Raw genomic sequence first — 23,790 nt, forward strand, 5'->3', positions numbered from 1 at the left:
CCGTACGTTGGATGTTTCAGTCATAGAGGGGTGGAGGTATGATGTCGACGGAGGGATTTGGCTCGTGGGTTTGTCCGTTTTGAATGGGGAAGGTGTGCGGGTTGGGTGGGTATAAATGAGGTGGTTTGCAACGTGATGGTGGTGGATGTTGAGATACCAGGCAAAGTCTGCAATGAAGTTATATACTCTGCTTTTTGCGGCGGCCGCGTTGGCGGCTCCCCAGCGGGGACATAAGAGGGCGTCGGTTTTTGAATGTGTGTTTCTTGTTAGTGTGTGCTGCATATGCTGATGTGATAGGGTTCGGATCGAATGAGTCGGGAGCTGAGTTTGGGACTAATATCCCGGGCGTCTATGTATGTTTCCGTTGACTGAGAAGAAGAAGGTATGCTGACGTCGTAGGGCACCGACTATATCTTTCCTGACCCCTCGACTATCGCTACTTTAATTGACAAAGGGATGAGCATCTTCCGTGTCCAGTTCATGATGGAGCGATTGGTGCCCGACTCCATGACCGGGTCTTATGATGAGGAATATCTGACCAATTTGACGACGGTGAGATTGTGTTGGCTATTGTCTGGTGCAATGCTGACGGCTTAGGTGGTGAATGCGGTCACGGATGCAGGCGTCCATGCTATCATCGACCCTCACAATTATGGCCGATAGTGAGTACGCCACCTAGCGTTAGGCTGAGCTAACAACCCCAGCAACGGCGAGATCATTTCCAGCACGTCGGATTTCCAAACCTTCTGGGAGAACCTTGCCGGACAGTTCAAAGATAACGACTTGGCCATCTTCGATACCAGTAGGTGCCCCACATTTGTTCAGCGCAAGGCTAACAATGTAGACAACGAGTACAACAGCATGGATCAAGACCTGGTGCTGGAGCTCAACCAAGCAGCCATCAACGGCATCCGCGCCGCCGGTGCCACCACCCAGTACATCTTCGTCGAAGGCAATTCCTGGACCGGTGCCTGGACCTGGGTTGACGTCAACGATAACATGAAGAACCTGACCGATCCGGAAGACAAAATCGTCTATGAGATGCACCAGTATCTCGACTCCGACGGTTCCGGGACCTCGGAGACCTGCGTGTCCGGGACGATCGGGGTGGAGCGGGTCACCGATGCCACGCAGTGGCTCAAGGACAATAACAAGGTCGGCATTCTGGGCGAGTATGCCGGGGGAGACAATGATGTGTGTCGGACGGCCGTGTCCGGGATGCTGGAGTACATGGCCAACAACACGGACGTGTGGAAGGGTGCAGTGTGGTGGGCGGCCGGACCCTGGTGGGGAGATTACATCTTCAGCATGGAGCCCCCGGATGGAACGGCGTACACGGGCATGTTGGATATTTTGGAACCGTATCTGTAGACGGGTCGGAGAGCCGTGCGTCGGAGAACTATACGGAGTTTCTTATCAGGATGGTAGTACAGTAGGGTAGTGCAGATTGCCTGACGTCACGAAATTGCTTTTTAGACCCATCAACGTGCAATTTGTTGAGTGTTGCCTGTGATGCAGATGCCTCGATGGATCACTAGGCAGCCTCTTTATTCCAATGTGGCTGAGCTAGACCCACTGCTTCGTCGCATACATAAGCTTCACCAGATAAATCGATTCAGTCGACCAGTGTCCTATTGAACCCCAGATGAGAGCTGCAGCTGATGAATATGGTGCGGGATGCATGGATATTGGATGGCCGGAATTGAATGGAGAGCGGCATCGCCAAGCCTTCGACGTAAGCCGTTAAATCAATAGTCGTCGATCGGAGTTGCTCAATCCCGGCACTATCATTGCTTCTTTAGATGAAAATTGATGTTACCGGTAAATGTTGACTCGGTGAGATGCTGACTTCGGATCGTTCCTGAGGGATCCATGGACGGCGACGGAAACCACGCAAGAAGACTTCAGAGTTCTGCTGAATGTCGTGCATGCAGCAGTTGCAAAGTCAGACTGGCCCGTCAGCCAAGACGACCGCGTAGTGCCAAGCTCGGAATGATGAAGCCTAGCCAGCGAGAGCCGTGGTTGTGGGCTGACGGTGAGACGCCCTCGTCGCTGGATCCGAGATCAGCAGCAAATATATCGACGATCCTCCTTTGCGTCCCGTCCGCATGTATCAGATAGACGCTGTCAGGATGCAGCTGAGCACTACTGTGACTACTGTGTACAGAGGACAGAATACTGAGTCTGTCCTATCGATAAGTCCGTGTTCTTCAAAACACTCCCTTACTGTCCAGTAGCGTTGATGAGACCGTTAATACGATGGTATCGAGTATTAGTATGAGGCCGCGTATTCCCCAGCCACGCCTGACGTGGCGGTAGGGCTGGTGAGTCTCCGCCACGAGGGGCACTTGCCCTGATTCAGCTAGCCCCGTACCGTCCCATACCGATGACCAGAATTTCTCGTCCAGAACCCTTATCTAAGTTAGGCTGAAGGAGGCCCTGCCCTGGCCCACCATCAACCGTGCTGGGACTTGCGCAGTCCATCCTTGGGTTGCGGTGGAAACCCGGCCGATTTATTATAGAAACAAGCGTGGCGTAGTCCCATCCCGGCCGTGTGATTGGTCCGCTGATCGACCCCAGCCGGGAAAACAGCAAACCTTGAAGTGGACTTGCTGACTGCGCCCCCAAAGCCTCCCACTGACGGGATTCCCCATTGTTGATCATCAGCTCGTTTTTATAAAACCATCCTCCCAGCCTTCTTCCATCGCTTTTCTCATCATTCTCAAACCTCGCCATCAATCGCATTCTCATCTCCACGAGCGGATTCTCGATATTCAATACCCGATACTGATACTCACGATAAGCAAGGAACCACCGACGTCATCTCCACCGTCACCATGGGTAAAGGCGGTCGCATTGTCTGCATCTTCACTCCATATGTCCTCACCATCGCATCCTTAATATGCATCATCATGGTGGGCCTGGGCTGCACCAAATCCAGCTCAGACACGCTAAATGATCTCTACTTCTTCAGAGTATGTCTTATCTGCGAACCCCACTCATCTGAGTCTGACTAACTCCGCCAGGCCAACCTCGATAACATCACCTCCAAAGCCTCGTCCACAGTTTCAACGGTACAATCGGTCGTCGACGACATCACCGGTGTGTCGGATGGCGATCTCTCCGCCGCGCTGGAGGAAATCGAGAAGGAATACAACATCGCCGACTTCTACACCATCGGTCTCTGGGGCTACTGCGAAGGCAACATCACCAACAGCAGCACCTACCACACCACCAACTGCTCCAAGCCCGAGGCCGAATTCTGGTTCAACCCTCTCGATGTGTGGAACCTGGAAGACACGGGTCTGGAAAATGCCCTTTCCAGCAAAGTGAGAAAGGCCCTCAACACCTACCACTCCGTCTCCCGATGGATGTTCATCGCCTACATCATCGCCTTCGCTGCCACCATCGCCGAGCTAGTGGTCGGAGTTTTCGCCATCTGCAGCCGCTGGGGTAGCTGCGTGACGAGCTTGGTGTCTGCTGTACGTTCTACTTCCCCCACCCACTCATTCAACCCAACTAACAACTCCAGGTCGCCTTCTTCTTCACCACCGCCGCCTCCATCACTTCCACCGCCATGTTCGTCGTCCTCAAGGGCGTCTTCAAAGCCGATCTCGAGCAATACGGCATCAAAGGCTCCATGGGCAAGAACATCTACGTCGCCACCTGGCTCGCCGTCGCCTTCTCCCTGGGAGCCAGTCTCTTCTGGGTCCTCAGCTCCTGCTGCTGCTCCGGTCGCTCTCCCTACAACCACCGCAACCGTAACAACACCCGTGGCGTCATGGCCGAGAAGACTCCCTACACCTACGAGGCCCTGGGTCCCTACGGCCAGCCTCAACAGACTCCCTACACCAACACCTCGTACCCTCCTCCGCCCCCTACCCACCAGAACCAGGCCAACACGAGGACGAACGCCTATGAGCCGTTCCGTCACGTCTAAACCACCACAACCACAACCACAAACATTAAAAAATACCCCCAAAACAAACGGGAACCAATATCCACGACTCACACTGGCGTTCTAGGTGGAGTTGCTTGGAACTAATGACACCCTTATGACGATATTTTCTTTTACATTTTTTTCTTCTTTCATTGTTCTTAGCTAGCCAGGAAAAGGCAGGAAGCTTAGTACTTACTAGTACATACCCGTGATACCCCGAGTATGGAGGGTTGGAATAGATTATGGGACTCAGAACTGGGACTGGAACTCTTGGCATGATGACTTAATGCTAGTTGCATTGTATGCGACTGAAATCAAATTTATCTATTTATTCCAATATTTCTGTCCTTCGTAATTGCATAGTATTATCTTGTTGCATAGTCAAACTTACATAAGTAGGCTTGAGGTCCTAGAGAAACGGTAATTATCGAATACGGGTTACGATGAAAATCTACCTAAAATCTCATCCATTACATTCTCATGTCCTTTTGATTTTGAGATAATACAGTCCCGTCATGATAGCCACACCTAGGAATAAAAGCAAAGAAAACCGACTGGGATATCATCATGCGCATAACCGTATATCCGTTGAGTATGTTCCGATTCAATAGATAGGAAAATGATGGTAACAATAATAAAACAGACGAAGAAGGTAGAAATCACTCCAGATATGAATGTAGGCAGTAAATGAGACAGACGTCTGCAATCATTGCCGATACCCAGGACGCTGGATCACGCCCTTCTCATCGACAGGCAGATATGCGCCGCCTCGTCGGTTGCGTTCCGAGAGTACGTTCTGGTCTGCTCGGGCCCATTGTTTAAAGGGCGTGTTAGGGTCATCGGACCAGACAGGGCTCGTGGGACGGATGTGTCGCAAGGACAGGAACCAGTTCTCGTTGCCGCTTTCGGCATCGGAGTCGGTGTCCGACGCCAATTGAGCGTCCGCGGGTTGCGTGTCTTCGCCGAGCTCGATGCTGGCTGTTTCGTGCGTTTCGTCATTCATGTCTTCGTCTTCGTCTTCGTCCTCGGGGTCAAACCCGGCCTCGCTATCGGGGGGAAAGGAGACTGGGTGGTGTGGTTCTGGCGCCGTGGACTTGTTTTCGGGGCTGAATGCTGTCTCGAGGTCGGATTCGGTCGAATCCCGTATGATCATAGATTCCGAGGGTTGTCCAGGTTCTAGAGCTTCGACTTGTTCGATCATTGCTGGGTTTGTTCCTCCGGCTTCACTCTCGGGTATACTGGAGCCCAAGTCTATATCCCTAGATTGATCATGCAGACCCAGGAATCGGTTTTCGGTGAGGCTCTCCGGGATACTAGAGTCCAGGTCGACCATGGGTTGCTCGCGCATGGTATAATCCTCCTCCACCTGACTTTGGACATAAGAGTCTAGATCTTCCGCTTGAGAGTGGTCGTGCGCAGCTGGAGAACTCTCTATGTGATCAACTTCGCTTTGCACAGGATCGGGGCTGAGTGGTTGTTCCACTATCATTGCAAAAGATTGATCCATACTTGATCCTTTCTTACGAAGGTCAAACTCGCTTTCTTCCACGGTAGACTTAAGGTGCTGCTCTAATTGTACCGATGGGGAGTCTTCATCCGCAGCTGGGTCTGCAAGTTCGTAATAAAGCTCGCTCTGGGAGGCGGAAAATTGCGATGGTTGCTCGGAATCAACCGTTGTGTGTTGTACAGCTGTTTGGCCATCCGACGCAGGCTCAGTCTCATGCCCTGCGGATTGTTCCGGTGTCGAGTCCACATCCATAGGTTTCCCTGCCATTACCGTGAGACTTCCAGGTTCATTGATGGCACGCCTGGCCTTTGTCTGGACTGTGGGGGACGACATAAAGCATGACATGTATTCCATATCTGCATCGGACTGAGTGTCCTGGGTCCCGGTGAACGAATGTGCGTGGAAGTTAGTGAATCGCTCGATCAAACTCCCCGTGAAGGAGGTACTTGGCTTGTTAGGCAAAGCATCCATACTAGGCGCATTGGCCTGATTGTCGGGGACGTACTGCGCCGCGCTGATATCGATTCCATGTGCGGTGAGGCTCCGTTTCTTGTAAGAAGGTTTAATGCAAGTTGCCGAGAAGAATTCTTCATATACCAGAGACTTAGTATCAGCCGAAAGACACTGCTCAAGATAGAGTGAGTATTCCTCAAGGTGCTTGATTATAAAGTCATCCCACAGGAAAGATCGCTGTAGGCGGCCCCTGGAGCGAACGGCGTAGAGCTTCGAGCAAACCATGACAAAGTGGTCAAAGTCCCCCAAGTAGTTGGGATAGTCTCGTCGAAACTTCTCATAGACCCTTTGCGCTTCCCATTTTTGGGCGGAGTGACTGATGTAGCTCTCTCGACGAACCACTACATTCAACACTGGTTCCTCGGTTGATTCTCGATTTCGCTGGATTTTAGGTCGTTTTGCGGGGGACAGCTGCTCATGCTCCATCTCGGAAGCCCGGCGTTTGGTGGGCGGAATTGCAGCATGTTTGGCTGACATCTTCCGCGTCTCCATATCCGTCGGTGCCTCCTCTCCGGTCTCTGATGGTATCGACGAAGGTATTTCTCGGTATGAAGAAGACTGATTCGACGCTTGTGATTGATGTTCCGGCACATTGTTGGAAACGCCGGGCTGAACTCGTGGAGCAGAAGAATCCATTGACACATCGGATGTCGTACGTTCCGTGGAACCATTCGTGGGCAAGCTGCCGCTGATGACTTGAGTACCATTCATATTGATGTCATGAGGAACTGCCCTCCCATCTGCTCGATGCGTATCGGGCTTATCCTGCGATGAGTTGCCTTTAGAACCACTACTGACATATGTGTTTTGGATTCGTGACTGAGATGACCACTTAGCTGCCTCAGATGACAGCTCAGAATGACGGGCTTGCAATTCAGGAACTTCAGCAGCAAGATCTGTTGAACGATGACGATTGGTGTCTGGCGTGTCCACTACCTGTACATGTCCGTGGACAGAAGCCCCAGAAAGCGACAGGCCAGAGCTCGTGATTGCCTGTTCCGAATGGCTGGTGACCTGGCTTTGCTGTATGTCACCTCCAAGTGGACACGGGACAGACGTGTCCATCACCGAGTCGTCGCTTTCAGCATCGGATTCGTCCTGAAGGCCGTAAATATTGGGTTTGTCTTCCAATTGAGAGACATCATCTTTGTTTAGCAACCGATTCTTCCTGCTGGAGGCTGCACCCCTGGAAGCCTCTCGGTCCATGGAAATCGAATGCGGTCCAACTTGGTTGCCATAGGTAGGGTTCACGCTAGCTCTCCCCGGCGGCTGTTTTTGCTTTCCGTCAAGTGGCTCTTCCTTTCGAAGGGCCCTACCACGTACTGGACTACTATCTTCTGGCAAGACTTGACGTGAACGAGGCGCTTTTTCTGGTGAACTTGACCATTGTGACGTCAAGGGCTCGCCGTCTGAATCCGAATCCATTTGAGGTGTAGGGCTAGGGCGACTAGGCAGAGGCTCGTGAGTCTCAAGTGGTTCAGATCCCACGTCCATAGATTGCTGGTCTCTGGCCATGTGGCTCCTTCGCAGCGCGATTTTATTCCATTGATCAAGGAGCCGGGGCGGCACATGTCCTTGCGGAGTGCTCTCTCCCGGAGAGGGTGGTATCCAGCGGCGCCTATGCTGTTCTAGCAATTCAGCTTGCTCCTTTGGGATCTGGACATCCCTGCGTCGAATTCTTGTCATGCCATGCCAAGGGTCAGTATTGCTGGCACACGGATTCCCCCGGGATTTGGTCACCCCAAATGATGGCTTATCAGAGTTTATTTCCTGAGAGGGGGAAGATGTTGTCCCAGATTCTGTGGTTACGTGATGTGACATTTCTGCCGCACAAGACGCTTTATGAACGGCTCCGTCAGCTAGCACTTCGCGCTCAGTGCTCGGCCGTTGAACAAGTGCCTCTGGTTTGCCCGTCTCCCTAGAATTTCCATGCGTCCCGGGACTAGTGGCTGACGAATTTCGCCGACCAGTAATGGGATCGGGTGCTTTGGTCATCTCATCACTGTCTTGCCTACTTCGAAGCTGCTCTGCAGCCTTCGTCCCTAGTAGTGTGTGCACCTTGTCATTACTGAATTCGGGAACAGTCCATTTCATCTGCTGCGGGGACCGACCATCCGATGTCGCAGATTGCAGTCCGGGGTTACCCAGCAACTTATTTGTAATTATAGAACTGCTGATTGATGAACGATGGGCGACTGGGCTTCTAGCAGGGATAATGGAAGGTATTTGAGACATAAGAATGTCCTGCGAGGCAGGGCCCTGGTAGGCCTGTGACCCGAAAGTGTCATCGAATCGCTCACTATGTACCTCCCGCGGTTCAGGGCCTTTGGCTTGCCTGAAGGCATGCTGCATCAACTTCTTGACAGAAGCGTTTTTATTAACAAACTTGCCCTGTGGGGCCGACTTGATCTTGCCCCGGTGCCAGTCAATGTCAAAGCTTTGGACGTAGAGGTGGACTTTCGGCTCAACCGTGAAATACTCCAGAACTATCTGAAACTCCAGCAGTTGAATGTAGTACCCCCGAGCCACATCCCTGCTCAAGGGATGTTCCGGGGAGGTTTTCCCGTATTCCTTTAACGCCTCTGGTGCCAGAACCGCCTCGATTTGTGTTGTCGAATCGGTCAGGGTCAGGGTGGGCGTTTTTGCCTGTTCCGTCCACTACTCGGAAGACATGATTAGTATAACGGCCTTGGGGTACCAGGAAGACGAGAGCTTACGTTGTATATCAGAGCCGAGTACTGAGCAGGGGCGGAGAAACGAAGGCTGTTACCGTCATCTTCACACTCGTATGTGTCAGCCGGGCCTCGACCGTAGGCAGTGAGACACCTCTCAAGTACGGATGTGATCCAGATCTCTGTGGAGCTCATCATGAGGATCTAGAAACAGGCCAAGAAAGGTGAGTGCTTTGGTAGAGCGCCCCATAGTCTGAGGATGGATTTAACGGATATGAGGGTTTGGTCAGTGTACGTAAATACGGAGCCCTCCGCTTTTACTCCATTAGCAGTGCTCTGAGATAGGTAGGAATATTCATGATTGTCGCATGTTCATTGAATGCTGCACCCAGCCCACGGTGAAGCCGGAGCTACGAGCCGGTGATAATTATTGTTCCTGGCAGACGCGACGCGCCTGACCGCCTTTGATGTGGCGCAGGCACTGACCCAGCCACAAGGCGGGCATCGCCGCGGCCACGTCATTGGGCAGCGGCACATGTCATGGGCAGCGGCCGAGTCGCTGCTGGTGGTAATCGACGAGGTCTAGACAAGGCACGTTGTCTCATCCAGCATCATTCCCCCGCTTTGCTCCTCTCACCCCTCGGAGACAAAGGTTGTCTTTTCCTGTCCCTTCGCTGCCCCCGACTGACTAATAATCTCCCATCTGAACGCCTCCAGAGAATGTGGAGTCGATCTCCTGATGCATGGATACTCACCGCACAGACTCCGATCACCGAGCAACGGAAGCTTCTCCGCAGCAAGATACCGCAAATGCTTGCTACCCCTTGCTCGTGCTAAGCCCCTCTGATTAACGCTCGATAAGACTCCGCGGGGATACCTTCGTTTCATTTATCCGTCTCTGGGTACGACGGAGCCTGTATGGCTTCCCAACGATCCCAAGGGACATCAAGCCCCTCCGCGTCGTCGGTCTTCCTCCCACTCGGTCGCCGCGGTTCTCGAGCGTCTGTATCGACCCAAGCCGAACGTGAAAGTCTACATGCAGCCCTTGACCAAATCCATACCGCAGCCTATCAGTCGGACTCCTTGACCGTTTTCAACGATTTCACGAGCCCGCCTGCCCCGACGTCCGCAACAGACGAAAAGACCTTCTCTGGCGAGCTGCAAGGTGGACTGAGCGGGCTATATAGTCGTTTTAGGACCTCAGTGGGTGGGATCGTGAGCGGGGTTGGGAAGTCTTCTGATAAGACTCCTGCTGAAGACAGCGGCGTGAAAAGTCCCCCGTCAGAGCGCTCGTCGACCAAGCCTGCGCCTGATTCGATATCAGAGTCTCAGCTGTATCATGTGAGCTCATCCCAGGGATCCAGGCTGCACTCACCAGCGCCTGGGAGCCAACAGTCCATCCATGAGGGGCCTCATGTTGCTGGACCGGGGAAGAACTCCAAACATGCCTCCAAACCGGCGAGTACATCCTCTAAGACGATGATTCTACCGTCACCTGCGCTGAAATCACCTGTGCCACCCTTGCCGAAAGCCACGGGGAGCTCAACAGCCGTGGACCCCACGGTAACCGAACTCCACGTGAATGCTACTCATGCTTCGGGAAATAATTCTTTCAATCTGTCCTCCAACAGCCTACACACTGTGGATTCCACTGGTACGGACAGAGAAGAGGGTCCTCATCCGGCATCACTGTCCTCCTCGGGTTGGAGCCAACGGCTTTCAAACTCTCCAATCTTGCAGGTCAAAACACTTAACAGTGCCTACGAAAACCCAGGAATTCAGGATCTTAGCAGATCATCCACAGTGGGCAGTCAGGTACCTGATAGTTTCAGAAGGTCAGATTCGCAAGGGATCCATGAGATAGAGGCTAATTTGCCTGGTCCGCTGCGGAAGGCCAAACGATCTATTGATGCAGGCCAAGATGGCGCGTCATTTCTTCCGGAAAGACTACGGTCGAATTCAGGAGCCTCTTTCAACCTGGACAGGGCTGCCTCCGGGTCCAGGGCGAATAGCGTTACTCAGTATCCCAGCGAGGGAGCTCCATTTATTGAAGCACAGGTGCCGTCTGCAGTGGGTACGCCTATACCGCTACCCGATGGCGAGGCTCAGTTGAAGGAATTATCAAAGGCTTCCGCGAAACATAAGTCCGACAGACCATCTATCTCGAGCTCCAGCCGTCTGCCGGGCTATGTGACGTCCCAAGCCTCCACAGCGGACTCAGTATCAGGCCCGCCGGCTTTGACACCATTGAACACAGCTGTGGACCGCGTTTCCGGCACAGACGGACGAGGTTGGCGCCCGCATGCTAGTGGTGAAGGTGTCATGTCGCAACTCAGGAGCAAGCTACTCAGCAAGGAGTTTTGGATGCGAGACGAAAATGCCAAGGACTGTTTCCACTGCGGAGAACCGTTCTCCACGTTTCGACGAAAACACCATTGCCGGACTTGCGGACAGATTTTCGATTCCAAATGCACGCTCTTGATCCCGGGAGACCGCTTTGGTCAACCGGGTACCATACGTGTGTGCAAACCTTGTGAGGCTATGATCAATGGTCATGATGACGACTCTTCCGAATTTTCGGATAGCGAACAGAGCCCCATACCGGTGAATCCTCGCATGTCCGAGTTCGGCGCAGGCTTCTATCCACGTATCCCCTCCGAAGAAGATGATACATCATCGGTGGTATCGCAATCCATAGAGCATGTGATGAAGACACCTACGATGGCCATTCCTGCAACGAGACGCGCAGGGGAAGGCCACAACCGCCGCTCGGCTGTGTTGGAAATCAGTCCGGATAGGCCACTGGCACGGCCGACTTCCTCAAGGTCCTTGAAGTCGACATTGAGTGGGAGGCCTTACTCCATGGGCCACAAGCGCCATCATTCTCGGCAGCAGTACATCCGCAACTTCAAACCTTACCACGATGACCGAGCACCTTTCCAGCGGCGCCAGGCAGATGACGCTAGCCACGAGTCCAGGCTGCCTGCATTTCATAAAGATAATATCATTGACCCAGATCTGGCACAGTACCTGTCGGATGACGCTTCCAGTGGCGAGGAACAGCCAAATCTCATGTCTGCTGTGTCGGAAGGGTCGTTGTCTAAAAGCGGTGGAGAAAGCGAGCGAACCACATTCAGTGGACTTCTAGCGGCCATGAAGAAGGGCCGGTCCGCATTTGGGGACCGAAGTGTTGCAGGCCTGAACCCCGATGATGGTAGCGTTAGCAGCTCGAGAGCGGTAAATTTACCTCGTCCTTCCCGCCGACGCAACCTTAGTGTTGCAAGTAGTGTCCATCAACGCCACTCTCCGAGAGCATCGAAAGATAGCGTGTTTAACCCCCACGAGCCATCGACCGCCGTCCATGTCTTCCCCACTGGGGTCTCTACAAGCGGATTCAAGATGACGAGGAGCTCATCGATGAGAGGCGCAGGCGCACCTCCGGTTGAGCTAAATAAAGCGAGCCTACAGCACGTTCGCAAACTCCTACGGCAGCTCCTAAGGGATGCGTCCGTGCCAAATGCCCTGAAATGGGAGACAGCACTGCTTCCAATTCTCTTGAAGGCGGCGGATGAGGTTGTACCAGACGTGCAGAGGGGCGATGATATGGATATCCGGCATTACATTAAGCTAAAAAAGATCCTAGGCGGCCGTCCAGGAGATACCTCCTACGTTTCAGGATTAGTATTCACGAAGAACCTTGCTCTCAAAAGTATGCCAAGGAGCATTCCGCAACCCAAGATCTTGATAATCGCATTCCCCCTTGAATATGCGCGACATCAGCAACACTTTATGAGCCTGGCACCCGTCATTCGTCAGGAGCGCGAGTTCCTTGAAAACCTAGTGAGCAGAATAGCTGCTCTACGGCCCAACTTGCTGCTCGTGGAAAAGAATGTGTCCGGCTTGGCCCTGGAACTGTTAGAAAAGGCCAACATTGCGACTGCCTACAATGTCAAGTCGTCGGTTCTTGAAGCCGTTTCCCGATGCACTCAGACAAGAATCATCACGTCCATGGATAAACTGGTGACCACCCCAGTGCATAGTGACTGCGGCAGCTTCGATGTCAAGACATATGTTTACAACGGTCGAAAGAAAACATACATGTACTTATCTGGCTGTCGCAAAGAACTGGGTTGTACGATTGTTTTGCGCGGCGGTGATAGCAACGTACTTGCAAAGGTCAAGAGAATCACTGAATTCATGGCCTACGTGGTTTACAATCTCAAACTGGAGACCTGTCTGATGCGAGACGAATTCGCGCAGATGCCAACCTTCTCCGAAGTCGAGACGGAACAGAAGTCCGATGCAGAGCCTAGTTCCAACGAGAAGATGAGCAGCGCCCCCATAAAAGACTCGGTCGCAGGAACAGACCCTGCTGGCGAGGTGCCTGATGATGTCCCCATGCCAACATATTACGAAGATATCGTTCGGGACCATGAAACCAAGGTTCTGTCTGCGTCTCCATTTGTCAAGTTCGAGCCGCCCTACCTGCTTATGCGTGCTAGAGAAATGGAACGCAGATTGGCTTACCTCAAGCGTCTCCGTGACAAAGACCTCGACCTTGACCAGACCTCGGATGAGAAGGCCAAGTCTCAGAAGTTCATACTGGTCACTCCAGAAATGGTCCATGAGGCCCCTCAAGGTGCTCCGCCTAAGGTTAAAGAAGTCTTGCGCGCAGCCCATGATGCCGAATATGATAGAGCTCTCCATCATTATCAAACACAGAAGCGGCAGTGGGAAGCTTATGTTGCCGGAAGCGTCGGTCTCTTCGATCCGTACGCCCACCAGAACATTGTCGTTCTCTTCAGTCTAGTCTGCACGACATCATCGATTCCCTGCTCTGGCCCAGATCTTCTGGCCCTCGAGTACTACAACGAGCATGGCGGAGACTCGATATTTGAGCCAGATTGTACCCTCGGCCAGTATGTCGAGGATGTCTGTTTACACGCAAATGCAGTGTGCACAGCGAATGGCTGCGAGAAGCGGATGTTTGAGCATCACCGTCAATATGTGCATGGTGAAGCCCAGATAAGCGTTTTCACCCAGCCCTATCCCTCTAAACTTCGAGGTCTCCAAGATACAATCTTGATGTGGAGCTGTTGCAAGGTCTGCGGCAATGAGACACAGGTCTTCCCGATGTCCGAGAGCACTTGGAAATATTCATTCGGCAAATACTTGGAACTCTCGTTCTGGAGCAAAAACCTGCACGCTCGGGCGGGAGTCTGCCCTCATGACTTACAGCGTGACCACCTTCGCTTTTTCGGCTTCAAGGATGTTGCCATACGAATCCATTACGACAGCATCAATCTACTCGAAATCATTGTTCCCAGGACTCGGGTTACATGGAAAGTGGACAATGACTTGAAGTTGAGGAACGAAGTCTACCAGCGAGTGGAACATCGCATCAACAGGTTCATGGTCTCTGTTAAGGCACGGCTCAAGGGAATCAGCGTGGAGACCGTCATCCCGAAGCTGGCAGAAGAGTGCAAAACTCAAATAGAGCACCTGAGCAAAAAGGCCAATGAGGACCATGTCGTCTTGGTGAAGCAGTTGCAAGATAAATACACGAATTCTCGATACTGGGAAGTCATTCCTCTGAATGAAGTGCTTCGCTCCGTCCAGGAGAAAGTTGTCGAGTGGGATACTGCCTTTGCTGAATTTGAGAAGAATTTCTTCCCCTCAGAAAAGGATATCAGACGACTGGCCACGTTGCAGCTGAAAAAAATCTTCCTGGACAAGGAGGTGATTCCCGAAGAACCCCCTACCACGCCAGTGGATCGTGATAATGAAGATGCCCAAGAGTCACAACCATTGCGGCCGACGCGTCGTATGACTCTGTCCCCGGAGAAGGCCCAGGACGTCCTCGTATCAGTTGTTGAAGAGCACTCGGGGAAGAAGAACGCTGCTGCGAATCAGGGTCACGAGGCCACCAAACCCGATGATATGGAATCTGCAACCCTCTCTTCTAGCTCGGGGAGCTCGCAGTTCTCGCCCCCGCAAGCTGAGATGGTGACGGAGAAAGACGTGCAGCATCTTGATCTTGCAGCACCTCTGAATCACTCCGAACAACCTGTACTAACCCCGCCTGCTACAAGCACAATAGACACTCCAGAGTCCCCGCTACCTATGGTCACTTCTCCTGAGCCTGATGTGGTGGAGGCTTCTCCTTCGGAGGAATCGTCTATTTCTCCCAGGAAGAAAAGTGATGAGGTCGAAAGAACCACCCCAAGTCGCTTGCCATCCGCTATCCCCCGACTTGCCGAAGGTAGTATGCGGCGCGGTGGGAAATCGACTTCTCCACCATTATTCCGTTCTCAAACCCAGCCTGTTCTCGGCAATGACGGTACTCCTGTGAGGGGCATGAAGATCGCATTTGGTAGATTGCCGCCGTCCGAGGGTGCTCCGAGTCCTCCCCTGGAAGCTAAATTCCGGTCATCGGACAAGAAGATCTCCGACCGCTTCGGCCTTCACGCCTTTAGAAATGGAAGAATGACTCCAACTCCATCTCTCATACCCCGTTCGATCCCCACCAGGAAGAACTCCTCCCGCGTATCTAATCTGGCCAAGCACTTTGAGCAGTTGAGCCGAGAGTTTGAGAAAGAACGCCAGCGTGAGAGGGCACGACGGGCTGCTAAGGGCACCCATTCTCGCGCGATCCCAATAGCCTCCTCGAAACCCATCGTGGAGGTATACAAGAACGTCAGGGAGGCGGTCGAAGAACGAGAGCCTTCGGGCGAGGGAGAAGATCTCATACCTCCAGCGACGCACGAAATCCATCTGGATCAGTCGAGCAGAAACAGCGAAGACCTACTGAGGCGGGACTCGGAGGAAGAGGATAGAAAAGAGGTTATTTCTCCTGAGCCGTCGGCACCGAAGGAGGACAAGGAAAACACTAACCTGGAGGATGAACATATCTTGTCCGAAGTTGAAGGTGACGATGGCCACAGTGACGAAGATCGTGAGGGGCTCCAAAGGACCGATTCGAATGATGAGATAAAGGGGTCGCCCGAGGATGAGTCGATGGACCTGAAGGAGTTCCCTAAACATGAAAGGAGCACGCTCTTGAAGCTCCTAACCAATTTCTGGTCAGAGCGTTCTGCCAGCGGCTGGGCACCTCTGGACTACCCACTCACCATGTCCGACCATGTCTTCGCAGATTGCGATATCATTGTGCGTGAGGATGAACCAAGCTCCTTGGTCGCGTTCGCGTTGGACTCCAGCGATTACAAGGAGAAGCTCGAGGCGATTCAAAGGCGATACGAGGAGCCTGACGAGAAAAGCACAATCCTGGAAGATGGCACGGATGGTTTGGATGAAACCCGCGTTGAACACGCGCTTCTAAGGTCTACTGGCACGCACCTCAAGTATCAATTCCAGGAAGGCCAGGCCAAGATGCTCTGCAAGATCTTCTATGCCGAGCAGTTCGACGCCCTGCGGAAGAAATGTGGAGTTGCGGAGCGGATTGTAGAGTCACTGTCTCGCTGCGCCAAATGGGACTCAAAGGGTGGCAAAACCAAGTCCTTGTTCTTGAAAACCCTCGATGATCGCTTCATTCTCAAATCTCTCTCACCCATTGAAACGCAGGCATTCTTGAAGTTCGCTCCGGCGTATTTCCAGATCATGTCCGAGGCGCTCTTCCACGAGCTACCGTCTGCGATCGCGAAGATGTTCGGCTTCTACCAGGTGATCATCAAAAATCCAGCTACGGGGACGGAGTTCAACTGGTTCCTTCTGTTGATGGAGAACTTGTTCTATGACCGTGTGCCCACGCGGATCTTCGACCTGAAGGGCTCCATGAGAAACCGTAAAGTCCAGAGCACCGGAGAACGCAACGAGGTCCTCCTGGATGAAAATATGGTGGACTTTATCTACGAGACACCGCTATTCGCCCGGGAGCACTCGAAGAAGCTTCTGAGCCAAAGCGTTTGGAACGATACTCTGTTCCTAGGGCGTCAGAACGTGATGGATTACTCGCTTATGATCGCCATCGACGAGAGTCGATCGGAGCTGGTGGTCGGCGTGATTGACTGCATCCGCACATACACCTGGGACAAGAAATTGGAATCATGGATCAAAGATCGCGGATTCGCTGGCGGTGGGAAGAACCGACCTACCGTCACCAGTCCGAAGGAGTACAAGAGTCGATTCAGGGAGGCGATGGCCCGATACGTGCTCCAGGCCCCAAGGTAAGTTATTCCATCCCCCCCATTCTCTACACCGCTAATATCGTCATCAGCTGCTGGCAACAATTCCAACAACCCCAGGTATACCGATATGCCCCAGTCGAACACTACCCCAGCCATACCTACTCTACCACGGACGGTGATGTTGAGGAGATGGCGAGTTGAGCAGGTCCGCCGCGGATTATTCTGTACCGATAGACCTCATGACGAATATGACTTTACGACACGACCTGATGTATTAAACGTTCACTCATTGCTACACTTACACCAGCGACATGCAGCAACCATCCAGCTTTACGCACCACCATCTTTGCCATTTTCTCTTTACAAGCAAGCATTCCTTCCACCTCATGACTGTACGAGAACACCCCTAGACTAGCCTGTCTACCTACCTAACCATAATACCAACCCTCAATCTTTAATAAATTTAATCAAATCAAACAACAATATATACTCCAATCCCACTCCAACGTAGTCAACCCACAGACAGCGACAGGAGAAGCTAAGACAGAGAAAGAGAGAGAGAGAGCTTACCCGGCCCGGTAAAACGTAACCCTTCCCTTCCGGTCCCCCGACCTCCCGACCACAACCCACCGGCACCACCACCACCACCAGTCCACCAACATCCATCCCATCGGCTGAACCCGGGACGCTTCGGGTTCACCACTCGGGAATGATTTAATCTGATTTGCCCTTTGGCGGTCTTAGTTCTCGACCTGATGGAGTTTCGCGATTTTCGTCTCTTTCTCTTTTCCCCTTTCTTAATCTCTTTTTTTTCTTCTTTGTGACGTGTTTTGCTTCGCTTGCTTTATTCTGTTCTCTCTCTCTTTTTGCGTTTTGGGGATGCGGGTTGGTTGAGGATTGCGATCGTGACTGATTGACTGACTGACTGGCTACCTTACCTACGTGACTCATTCATGGGCATCTTGATTAATGGATTCATTTAGCAACTGGATTCAAGCAACTAACTACAGGCTGAATGACTGAGGGGAGACTGAGTGAATTGAATTGCCTCGGTTGAGTGGTTTTCTTGTCCACCCACCACCCCTCTCGCCCTTGCTGGGCTGAGTGATTTTCCCCGCATTTCTGACGGGAAGGGGGAGGTGACAGTCTTTCGTCTTCTCTTCTCTCTTTCATGAGACGACAGTCTGTGATTGTTGACAGGAGCAACGCCTGATTCTTGAATGAACTTACGAGATGAAGCACTCACTACTTTATCTGAATTGTCTGCGACTCACATCCATCAGGGCATTACTTGCATTATGTCCAGCATTGCTCAGCAAATCTATCATTCAGCCATGAATGGATAACTTATTAATCTAGCTTTTGATCGCAGCAAAGTCCACCATATGGCTGGCTAACTAACGTCAAATCAAGATGAATACAGATTACGTCTCCAAAGGTGCGTGCCGCCCCCAGCGCGTCCGGGTCAAAGAATGATGTGGTAGACCCAAGTGCGCACTCCTGGTGCTCCTCGTCCTACCCCGACTAACGAGTCTCGCAGTGAAGACACAAGCAGCCTGCTCGCGTGCAGACTCCCTGGTCGTCGCGTCGTGACGAGACCGGTCTACGATATCCAGAGACACCCCCTTGGCGCTTCTATCCAATCGCTGTCGTTACCGCGTCATCCACCGCACGGTGGCATCCCGGATTGCATTTACTCAGCCAGGCCGAGGTTCTCCTCAGCAGGGACCACACGGACGGTGTTGGTGTGGCCCATACCGCCGCGCCATCCCTGGACACAGACGATGTTGTCGCCCTTGTTGATGATGCCGAGCTTAAGAGCGTGGGAGATACCCCACTTGAGACGGCGGTCAACATCCTCCTGCCAGATCTTGACGTTGAAGTCGGGCTTCTTCTCGGGGAAGAGGAAGGGCCAGACACCGCGGTACAGGTGAGAGTACTGAACAGTTCGTTAGCATGAGTCAAGCCAATAACACGACGCTCGCAACTTACCCGAGTGGCCTTGGGGTTACGGGAAACCATAACAATGGGGCAGACGGGGCGGTACTTGGAAAGGAGGCGAGCGGTTTTACCACTGGAACACGTCAGCAAGTTATCCGATCGGACGACACGGCATCGACATACCTGGTGGTCAAGACAACAATGGCACCGGCGTTGAGCTCCAGACTGGCGGAAACAGCAGCCATGGCAATGGACTCAACGGTGTCGGTGGGGCGGGGAGCAAGGTTGCGGAGCTCATCGAACACGTTGAAGTGGGGGATGGCAACCTCGGCGAGCAGGCAGGTCTCGGACATCATCTTGACGGCCTCCTCGGGGTAAGAGCCCTTGGCGGTCTCTCCCGACAGCATGACACAGTCGGCGCCATCCAGGACGGCGTTGGCAACATCAGACACCTCGGCACGAGTGGGACGAGGGTTGTACGTCATGGACTCGAGCATCTGAGTGGCACAGATGACGGGCTTACCCTTGATGTTACACTTGGCGATCATCATCTTCTGGGCGATGAAGACCTTGGGGGCGGGGATCTCGATACCAAGGTCACCACGGGCGACCATGACACCGTCGGTCTCCTCGAGAATCTCGTCGAAGTTGTTGACACCCTGTTGGTTCTCGATCTTGGCAATGATCTGGATCTCCTTGCCCTCCTCGCCGAGAATCTCACGGATGTGGCGGATGTCGCTGCCGCGACGGATGAAAGAAGCGAAGACCATGTCAACATCGTTCTTGACACCAAAGCGGAGATCGGCAATGTCCTTCTCGGAGAGAGCGGGAAGGTCGACGTCAGTGCCGGGCAAGTTGACACCCTTTCGGGAAGAGATGTTGCCGTTGTTCAAGCACTTGACACGCAGGGTCTTGTCGTCAACGACCTCCAGGACCTCGAAGGAAAGGATACCATCATCGACATAGATGAGCTTGCCGGGCGAGATCACCTTGGTGATGTTCTTGTAGTCCAGGTACCTACCAACGGCGGGTCAGCGGGATCCATCCAGTGGCAGAAATAGCTCCAATGGCACGGACGGAAGCAGCGGGAGTGGTCTTACATGTTCTTGTCGTCGGAGGCAGTGGCATATTGTTCGTCAGTGGTGATGTTGAGCTCGTGGCCCTGCTTGATGGGGATATCCACATCGCCGGGAGTGTTTCCGGTACGGATCTCGGGACCTTTCTGAGAAGGGTCAGATTGGTATTCCAAATGATTGGAGCTTTAGCTTACGGTGTCCAGAGCAATGGCGAGAGGACGGCCGGTCTGGGTTCTGGCGGCCTCACGGGCGTTGTCGATGACGGATTGGTGGTACTTAGCGGGGTCAGCACGCCGGTACGAAACGGCTTAATGGTTGCGACCAAAGCAAACCTACCTCATAAGAGCCGTGAGAGAAGTTCATACGAACAACGTTCAGACCGGCTACAGATCTAGTCAGCTTGATAACGACCGCAATCAAGGAATGCGATGCGCGTACATCTGCGGAGAGCGTTGATCTTCTCCACGGAGTTGGTCTTGGGACCTAGAGAAAAATGAGAGGTTAGCACAGGATGACGCTAATTGACGTGGGAGCTTCCAGATGGAATTCGCCACCGCGCGACAGAAAAGACGTACCGATGGTGCCGATGATGGAGGTGCGGCGGAAGTTCTTGGAGGGCACCATCTCGGTGTTGAGCTTGGAGTGCCACTCCAGCTTCATGCGGTTGCTCAGGTGGTCGAGGGAGTTGGTGGCAGCCATAGTGAAGGATGATGTCTTTTACTGAACAACAGTTGGAGAAGAACTGACGAGCAGAATGGCAGAGGGAAGAGAAGACGGAGAAGAGAGGAGGGGGAAGAAAAGGAGGGATGATAGGGAAGAAAAGACGGAGCCGGTGAGCGAGAGCGAGATGGACTAGAGGAGGGGTGCCCGGGAAGGAAAATGTTGGTGGCCGCCATTGGCCGCTGGTTGGCGGGATTCCCACATTGGGACTGGCCCGTCCTCTCGGTCGGTTCCCCGCGGGTGGCTCACCTCCGTCAGTACTTGCTTGGGTGGTCCCCTCTCGGTCACCGGCCAGCTTTGCGGCGTGCCTCCTCCTACCGAGTACTTACCAGCACAGTCCCCAATTCCCATTATTAATGAGATATCTTTCATTTATTCTTGCCCCGGCACTATCGCCAGATATCTATCCCCCAAAAACTCAATTCAGACCCGTGACGGGTGACGCCCTCGTCCGCTGTCTGCTGCCTCCCTCCGCGCTTTTGACTGGCCGGCCAAGGTGCCCGCCGAGAACGGTGGGCAAACCAGTCCCTCCGTAGTCATCCATACCCCAGCCGTGTGTCATCCTCAGGCATCTAATCCCCTCCGTCTCAGGCATCCACATCCATCTGTTGGGAAAATTAAAAAACAAAAATAAATCGCCCTGGACCTTCAGAGCGTCTGGACGGACCACATGATATTTTGACTGGAGGAAAACCTCTCCTGTCGTCCCCACATCCAGCGACATGAGTGGTTGTCTTTCCTCTAGTTTGTTGAGTTTTTCCCAGAACCCGTCTTTGATCCATCATAACCCATAAGGCTGAAATTTGCTCATCCGGGACCCAGTAGGTATGGAGAAGGACCGTCCGGGTTGGTTGGTATGGGGGTAATTATAGATTTGCCGCGAATTGTCCTACTGTGTACTTAGGGGTTACTGTCGGTGCCCTCGGAGTCCTCCGTCTGCCATACCATGCCACTATGCCACTATGCCACTTCCTCAACATAGACAGATTCAACCAAGTGCGGAATAGAAGATGGAGATAATACCATGTAAAGCACCTCAACCATTTACATCCGAATTCCGTCTCGGTTCTGACCACGGTATATGCCTACCTATTTAAGTAGGTATCTTTCCCATCTCCACATCGTAAGCCTGGCTAGCAATAATGAAGTCCTATATGATCACTCCACCGTTAGGATACCTAATGGTCAATCTATCTCTTACTTTTATTGGATGGGTCGTGGGGCACGATGCCCTCCATACTAGTATTTTTTATAGTCTGCACAGTACTGACCTACAGGCCGAGTCTGAGTATCCTATCCCCGTCCCTCCCACCTAGACATCTAGGCATCTGTATTCCGACTCTAAAATTCAGTCACCACATATATTATGTACCCCCTATACTATACCCAGTATATAAACCCAACACAGCCCCCGGTGAATCCCCCAAGACATAGTATATGCAAACTAGACCACACCCCTCCGGTCTAGGTAAGATAGACAGGTAAGTTAATCTGCAGAGCCAAGACCCGGTTATCAACCCCTCCTGCAGAAAGTCCACCCACTAGTTATCTATACACTATGTACTATTTATGGTAGGGACTTGGCGGTCTTGGTGTTCGGACTTCGGAGATGAGGTGCTTTCTTCAGCTTGAGGGGTATCATTCCTTTGTACGGAGTAGGTTGGGACGGACTTTGTGATTTCAATGGGAAAGGTTGGCTTAGGTGGGGAGGTGAGTGGGTATTTAGACGGAGGTTTCCGTCTTGCTTACTTTTGTGCTTCGCACTCCGTACTCCGTACGTCGGAGTAAAGTATACATTGTAGGCTGGCAGTGAGGCACCAAGACGGAGACCAGGTGGAGGATGCTGCCCGCAGCCAGATGTTTTGTTTTGTTTGTCTCCGGGTAAGCATGCCTATCCACCAGCCACATCAACCACCCACCCAGCCACCCACAAAGCATGACCCAGCCCCCTCCTCCCCGGCTCACCGCCTCAGCCAGTCAGTTGCCCACGTCATGTGCGAGCCGCGGCACGTGAACCCACCTCGATGACTGACCATCCAGCTGGTCTGTGGGGTCACTGAACACTTTCTTTCGATCGAATTTATCCTGGAACGTTTACACTCATAGCTATTGCTATTGCTATTCCTCTGCTGGTGTGATATACTCAGAGTATAATCAAGTTCGGAATATTTGAGTACCACACTCGTGGAAGCCTCCCCCCTCAAAATGGTACGTATGTCCTGCGGTGGTTGGAGAGTAACCTCGGGTACGAGGCTGGCTGAGGCTATCTTTACTGACCAGCTCGCTCTATCATCTAGCTCGGCCGTCTAACTCACTACGCATTCGATGCGGTTCTTCGTACGTGTCTCCTCCATATCCTGAACCATCTATCTGACTAACCATGTACTTTCCAGTCTCCGCCTTCCTAGCGGGCGTCAAGCGCTCAACTGGCCTAACGTAACTAACCCCATTACTTCTCCAGCCTTGATCATCACCCGCGAGGTGTCACCACGAATCCAGCTAATCCATTCACCCCACGTCCCTGATCGGGGACATGCGTGGGGTCCTTCACAGCCCCAGTCTCAACTCCGACAAAATCACCGATAACAAGGACTTCAAGAAGTGGATTGATAATTACCTTGGTGTGGGCGAGTGGGTGATGGATCAGTCTGTGGCGGTGTTGGGTTCTACGAGCTATTTTGAGCGCAGACGGTAATCAGCGTCGATTCAGGAATCGCTTCTCGGTATATGAACTCCCTGCGGCGGCATCTCAATTGCGGTGGCCGGGTCGGGAAGTTAGACGCTATCGGTCCCGTGCTTTTGGAGAAGTGCGTTTAAGGAAGAAAAAAAGCCATCCATCGCGGCGGAATGATTGTCCATGTGTGCGATGGTGGCCCATGATTGATCATGGCATTGGGTCCGCTGAGGCTCGTTTGAGTAGCGCGTCACGGCGTTAGGTATCTCGCGTTGACTGTATACCTTCATCCGCTCCATTGATATCTCCTACTTTGGATCGTCCGCATCTGCGGTATGTCTGCATGTACATAGCTTCCCGGTTGGTGGGAAACAACTGCATCTCTTCTGTTTTAGCCTAACGACGGCCGTTTCTGACAGGCTATCCATCGAGGTTCTCCCGGTTTATGTTTACCCGTAAAGCCACGCGCAGGCCACTGGCTAGGATAAACTTGTACAATTGTCTCCGATTTCATTCACTTCATTCATCGGTGGTAACTCTGTAGTATTATTCTCGACACGTCCCGATCCCAAAAGCTGCATCGAATAGCAGTTTCATCATAAA

The 23,790-nt window shown here is 52.7% G+C and overlaps 6 protein-coding genes across 6 annotated transcripts; 4 read left to right on the forward strand and 2 right to left on the reverse strand.

The window, feature by feature from the left end:
* Window positions 1–172: 172 nt before the first annotated feature.
* On the forward strand, window positions 173–1,371 carry BO80DRAFT_457884 (glycoside hydrolase family 5 protein; the record flags this gene model as incomplete). Its single annotated transcript, XM_025722249.1, has 6 exons — window positions 173–254; window positions 298–353; window positions 400–552; window positions 598–662; window positions 705–802; window positions 845–1,371. The coding sequence occupies 6 exons, from the start codon at window positions 173–175 to the stop codon at window positions 1,369–1,371; spliced, it is 981 nt and encodes a 326-aa protein (XP_025572167.1).
* Window positions 1,372–2,736: 1,365 nt separating this feature from the next.
* BO80DRAFT_427902 (SUR7/PalI family protein) lies at window positions 2,737–4,193 on the forward strand. Its single transcript, XM_025720128.1, has 3 exons — window positions 2,737–2,975; window positions 3,027–3,482; window positions 3,533–4,193. Exons 1-3 carry the CDS (start codon window positions 2,838–2,840, stop codon window positions 3,938–3,940), a joined length of 1,002 nt encoding a protein of 333 aa, XP_025572168.1. The 5' UTR covers window positions 2,737–2,837; the 3' UTR covers window positions 3,941–4,193.
* Window positions 4,194–4,412: 219 nt separating this feature from the next.
* BO80DRAFT_467488 (uncharacterized protein) lies at window positions 4,413–9,018 on the reverse strand. The gene is made up of 2 exons (XM_025722862.1): window positions 8,678–9,018; window positions 4,413–8,618 (listed from the first exon to the last, which is right to left on the reverse strand). The coding sequence occupies exons 1-2, from the start codon at window positions 8,828–8,830 to the stop codon at window positions 4,647–4,649; spliced, it is 4,125 nt and encodes a 1,374-aa protein (XP_025572169.1). The 5' UTR covers window positions 8,831–9,018; the 3' UTR covers window positions 4,413–4,646.
* Window positions 9,019–9,248: 230 nt separating this feature from the next.
* On the forward strand, window positions 9,249–17,293 carry BO80DRAFT_467489 (1-phosphatidylinositol-3-phosphate 5-kinase FAB1). The gene is made up of 2 exons (XM_025722863.1): window positions 9,249–16,815; window positions 16,866–17,293. The coding sequence occupies exons 1-2, from the start codon at window positions 9,551–9,553 to the stop codon at window positions 16,975–16,977; spliced, it is 7,377 nt and encodes a 2,458-aa protein (XP_025572170.1). The 5' UTR covers window positions 9,249–9,550; the 3' UTR covers window positions 16,978–17,293.
* Window positions 17,294–18,098: 805 nt separating this feature from the next.
* On the reverse strand, window positions 18,099–20,975 carry BO80DRAFT_182515 (pyruvate kinase CDC19). The gene is made up of 9 exons (XM_025714034.1): window positions 20,843–20,975; window positions 20,369–20,513; window positions 20,232–20,276; window positions 20,130–20,176; window positions 19,988–20,068; window positions 19,818–19,939; window positions 18,901–19,734; window positions 18,769–18,850; window positions 18,099–18,715 (listed from the first exon to the last, which is right to left on the reverse strand). Exons 2-9 carry the CDS (start codon window positions 20,490–20,492, stop codon window positions 18,470–18,472), a joined length of 1,581 nt encoding a protein of 526 aa, XP_025572171.1. The 5' UTR covers window positions 20,493–20,513; window positions 20,843–20,975; the 3' UTR covers window positions 18,099–18,469.
* A 1,658-nt stretch (window positions 20,976–22,633) lies between these two features.
* On the forward strand, window positions 22,634–23,215 carry BO80DRAFT_427909 (DUF1748 domain-containing protein). The gene is made up of 4 exons (XM_025720129.1): window positions 22,634–22,721; window positions 22,811–22,850; window positions 22,907–22,949; window positions 23,073–23,215. The coding sequence occupies exons 1-4, from the start codon at window positions 22,719–22,721 to the stop codon at window positions 23,206–23,208; spliced, it is 222 nt and encodes a 73-aa protein (XP_025572172.1). The 5' UTR covers window positions 22,634–22,718; the 3' UTR covers window positions 23,209–23,215.
* The last annotated feature ends 575 nt before the right edge of the window (window positions 23,216–23,790 follow it).

The sequence above is a fragment of the Aspergillus ibericus genome (genome assembly GCF_003184845.1).
Source record: "Aspergillus ibericus CBS 121593 unplaced genomic scaffold BO80scaffold_41, whole genome shotgun sequence".
NCBI lineage: Eukaryota > Fungi > Ascomycota > Eurotiomycetes > Eurotiales > Aspergillaceae > Aspergillus > Aspergillus ibericus.

Excerpts from the sequence above, each read along its gene's own strand:
- BO80DRAFT_182515 (XM_025714034.1), bottom strand. The coding sequence starts at position 20,492 with ATGGCTGCCACCAACTCCCTCGACCACCTGAGCAACCGCATGAAGCTG. Across the intron at positions 20,277-20,368 it reads CTCCATCATCGGCACCATCG|GTCCCAAGACCAACTCCGTG; the intron begins GTACGTCTTTTC and ends ATTTTTCTCTAG. Across the intron at positions 19,735-19,817 it reads GCCTCCGACGACAAGAACAT|GTACCTGGACTACAAGAACA; the intron begins GTAAGACCACTC and ends CGCCGTTGGTAG.
- BO80DRAFT_427909 (XM_025720129.1), top strand. Across the intron at positions 22,851-22,906 it reads CGCATTCGATGCGGTTCTTC|TCTCCGCCTTCCTAGCGGGC; the intron begins GTACGTGTCTCC and ends TGTACTTTCCAG. Across the intron at positions 22,950-23,072 it reads AAGCGCTCAACTGGCCTAAC|TCTCAACTCCGACAAAATCA; the intron begins GTAACTAACCCC and ends TCACAGCCCCAG.
- BO80DRAFT_427902 (XM_025720128.1), top strand. The coding sequence starts at position 2,838 with ATGGGTAAAGGCGGTCGCATTGTCTGCATCTTCACTCCATATGTCCTC. Across the intron at positions 2,976-3,026 it reads ATGATCTCTACTTCTTCAGA|GCCAACCTCGATAACATCAC; the intron begins GTATGTCTTATC and ends TAACTCCGCCAG. Across the intron at positions 3,483-3,532 it reads TGACGAGCTTGGTGTCTGCT|GTCGCCTTCTTCTTCACCAC; the intron begins GTACGTTCTACT and ends TAACAACTCCAG.
- BO80DRAFT_467488 (XM_025722862.1), bottom strand. The coding sequence starts at position 8,830 with ATGATGAGCTCCACAGAGATCTGGATCACATCCGTACTTGAGAGGTGT. Across the intron at positions 8,619-8,677 it reads ACTCGGCTCTGATATACAAC|TGGACGGAACAGGCAAAAAC; the intron begins GTAAGCTCTCGT and ends TCTTCCGAGTAG.
- BO80DRAFT_467489 (XM_025722863.1), top strand. The coding sequence starts at position 9,551 with ATGGCTTCCCAACGATCCCAAGGGACATCAAGCCCCTCCGCGTCGTCG. Across the intron at positions 16,816-16,865 it reads TACGTGCTCCAGGCCCCAAG|CTGCTGGCAACAATTCCAAC; the intron begins GTAAGTTATTCC and ends TATCGTCATCAG.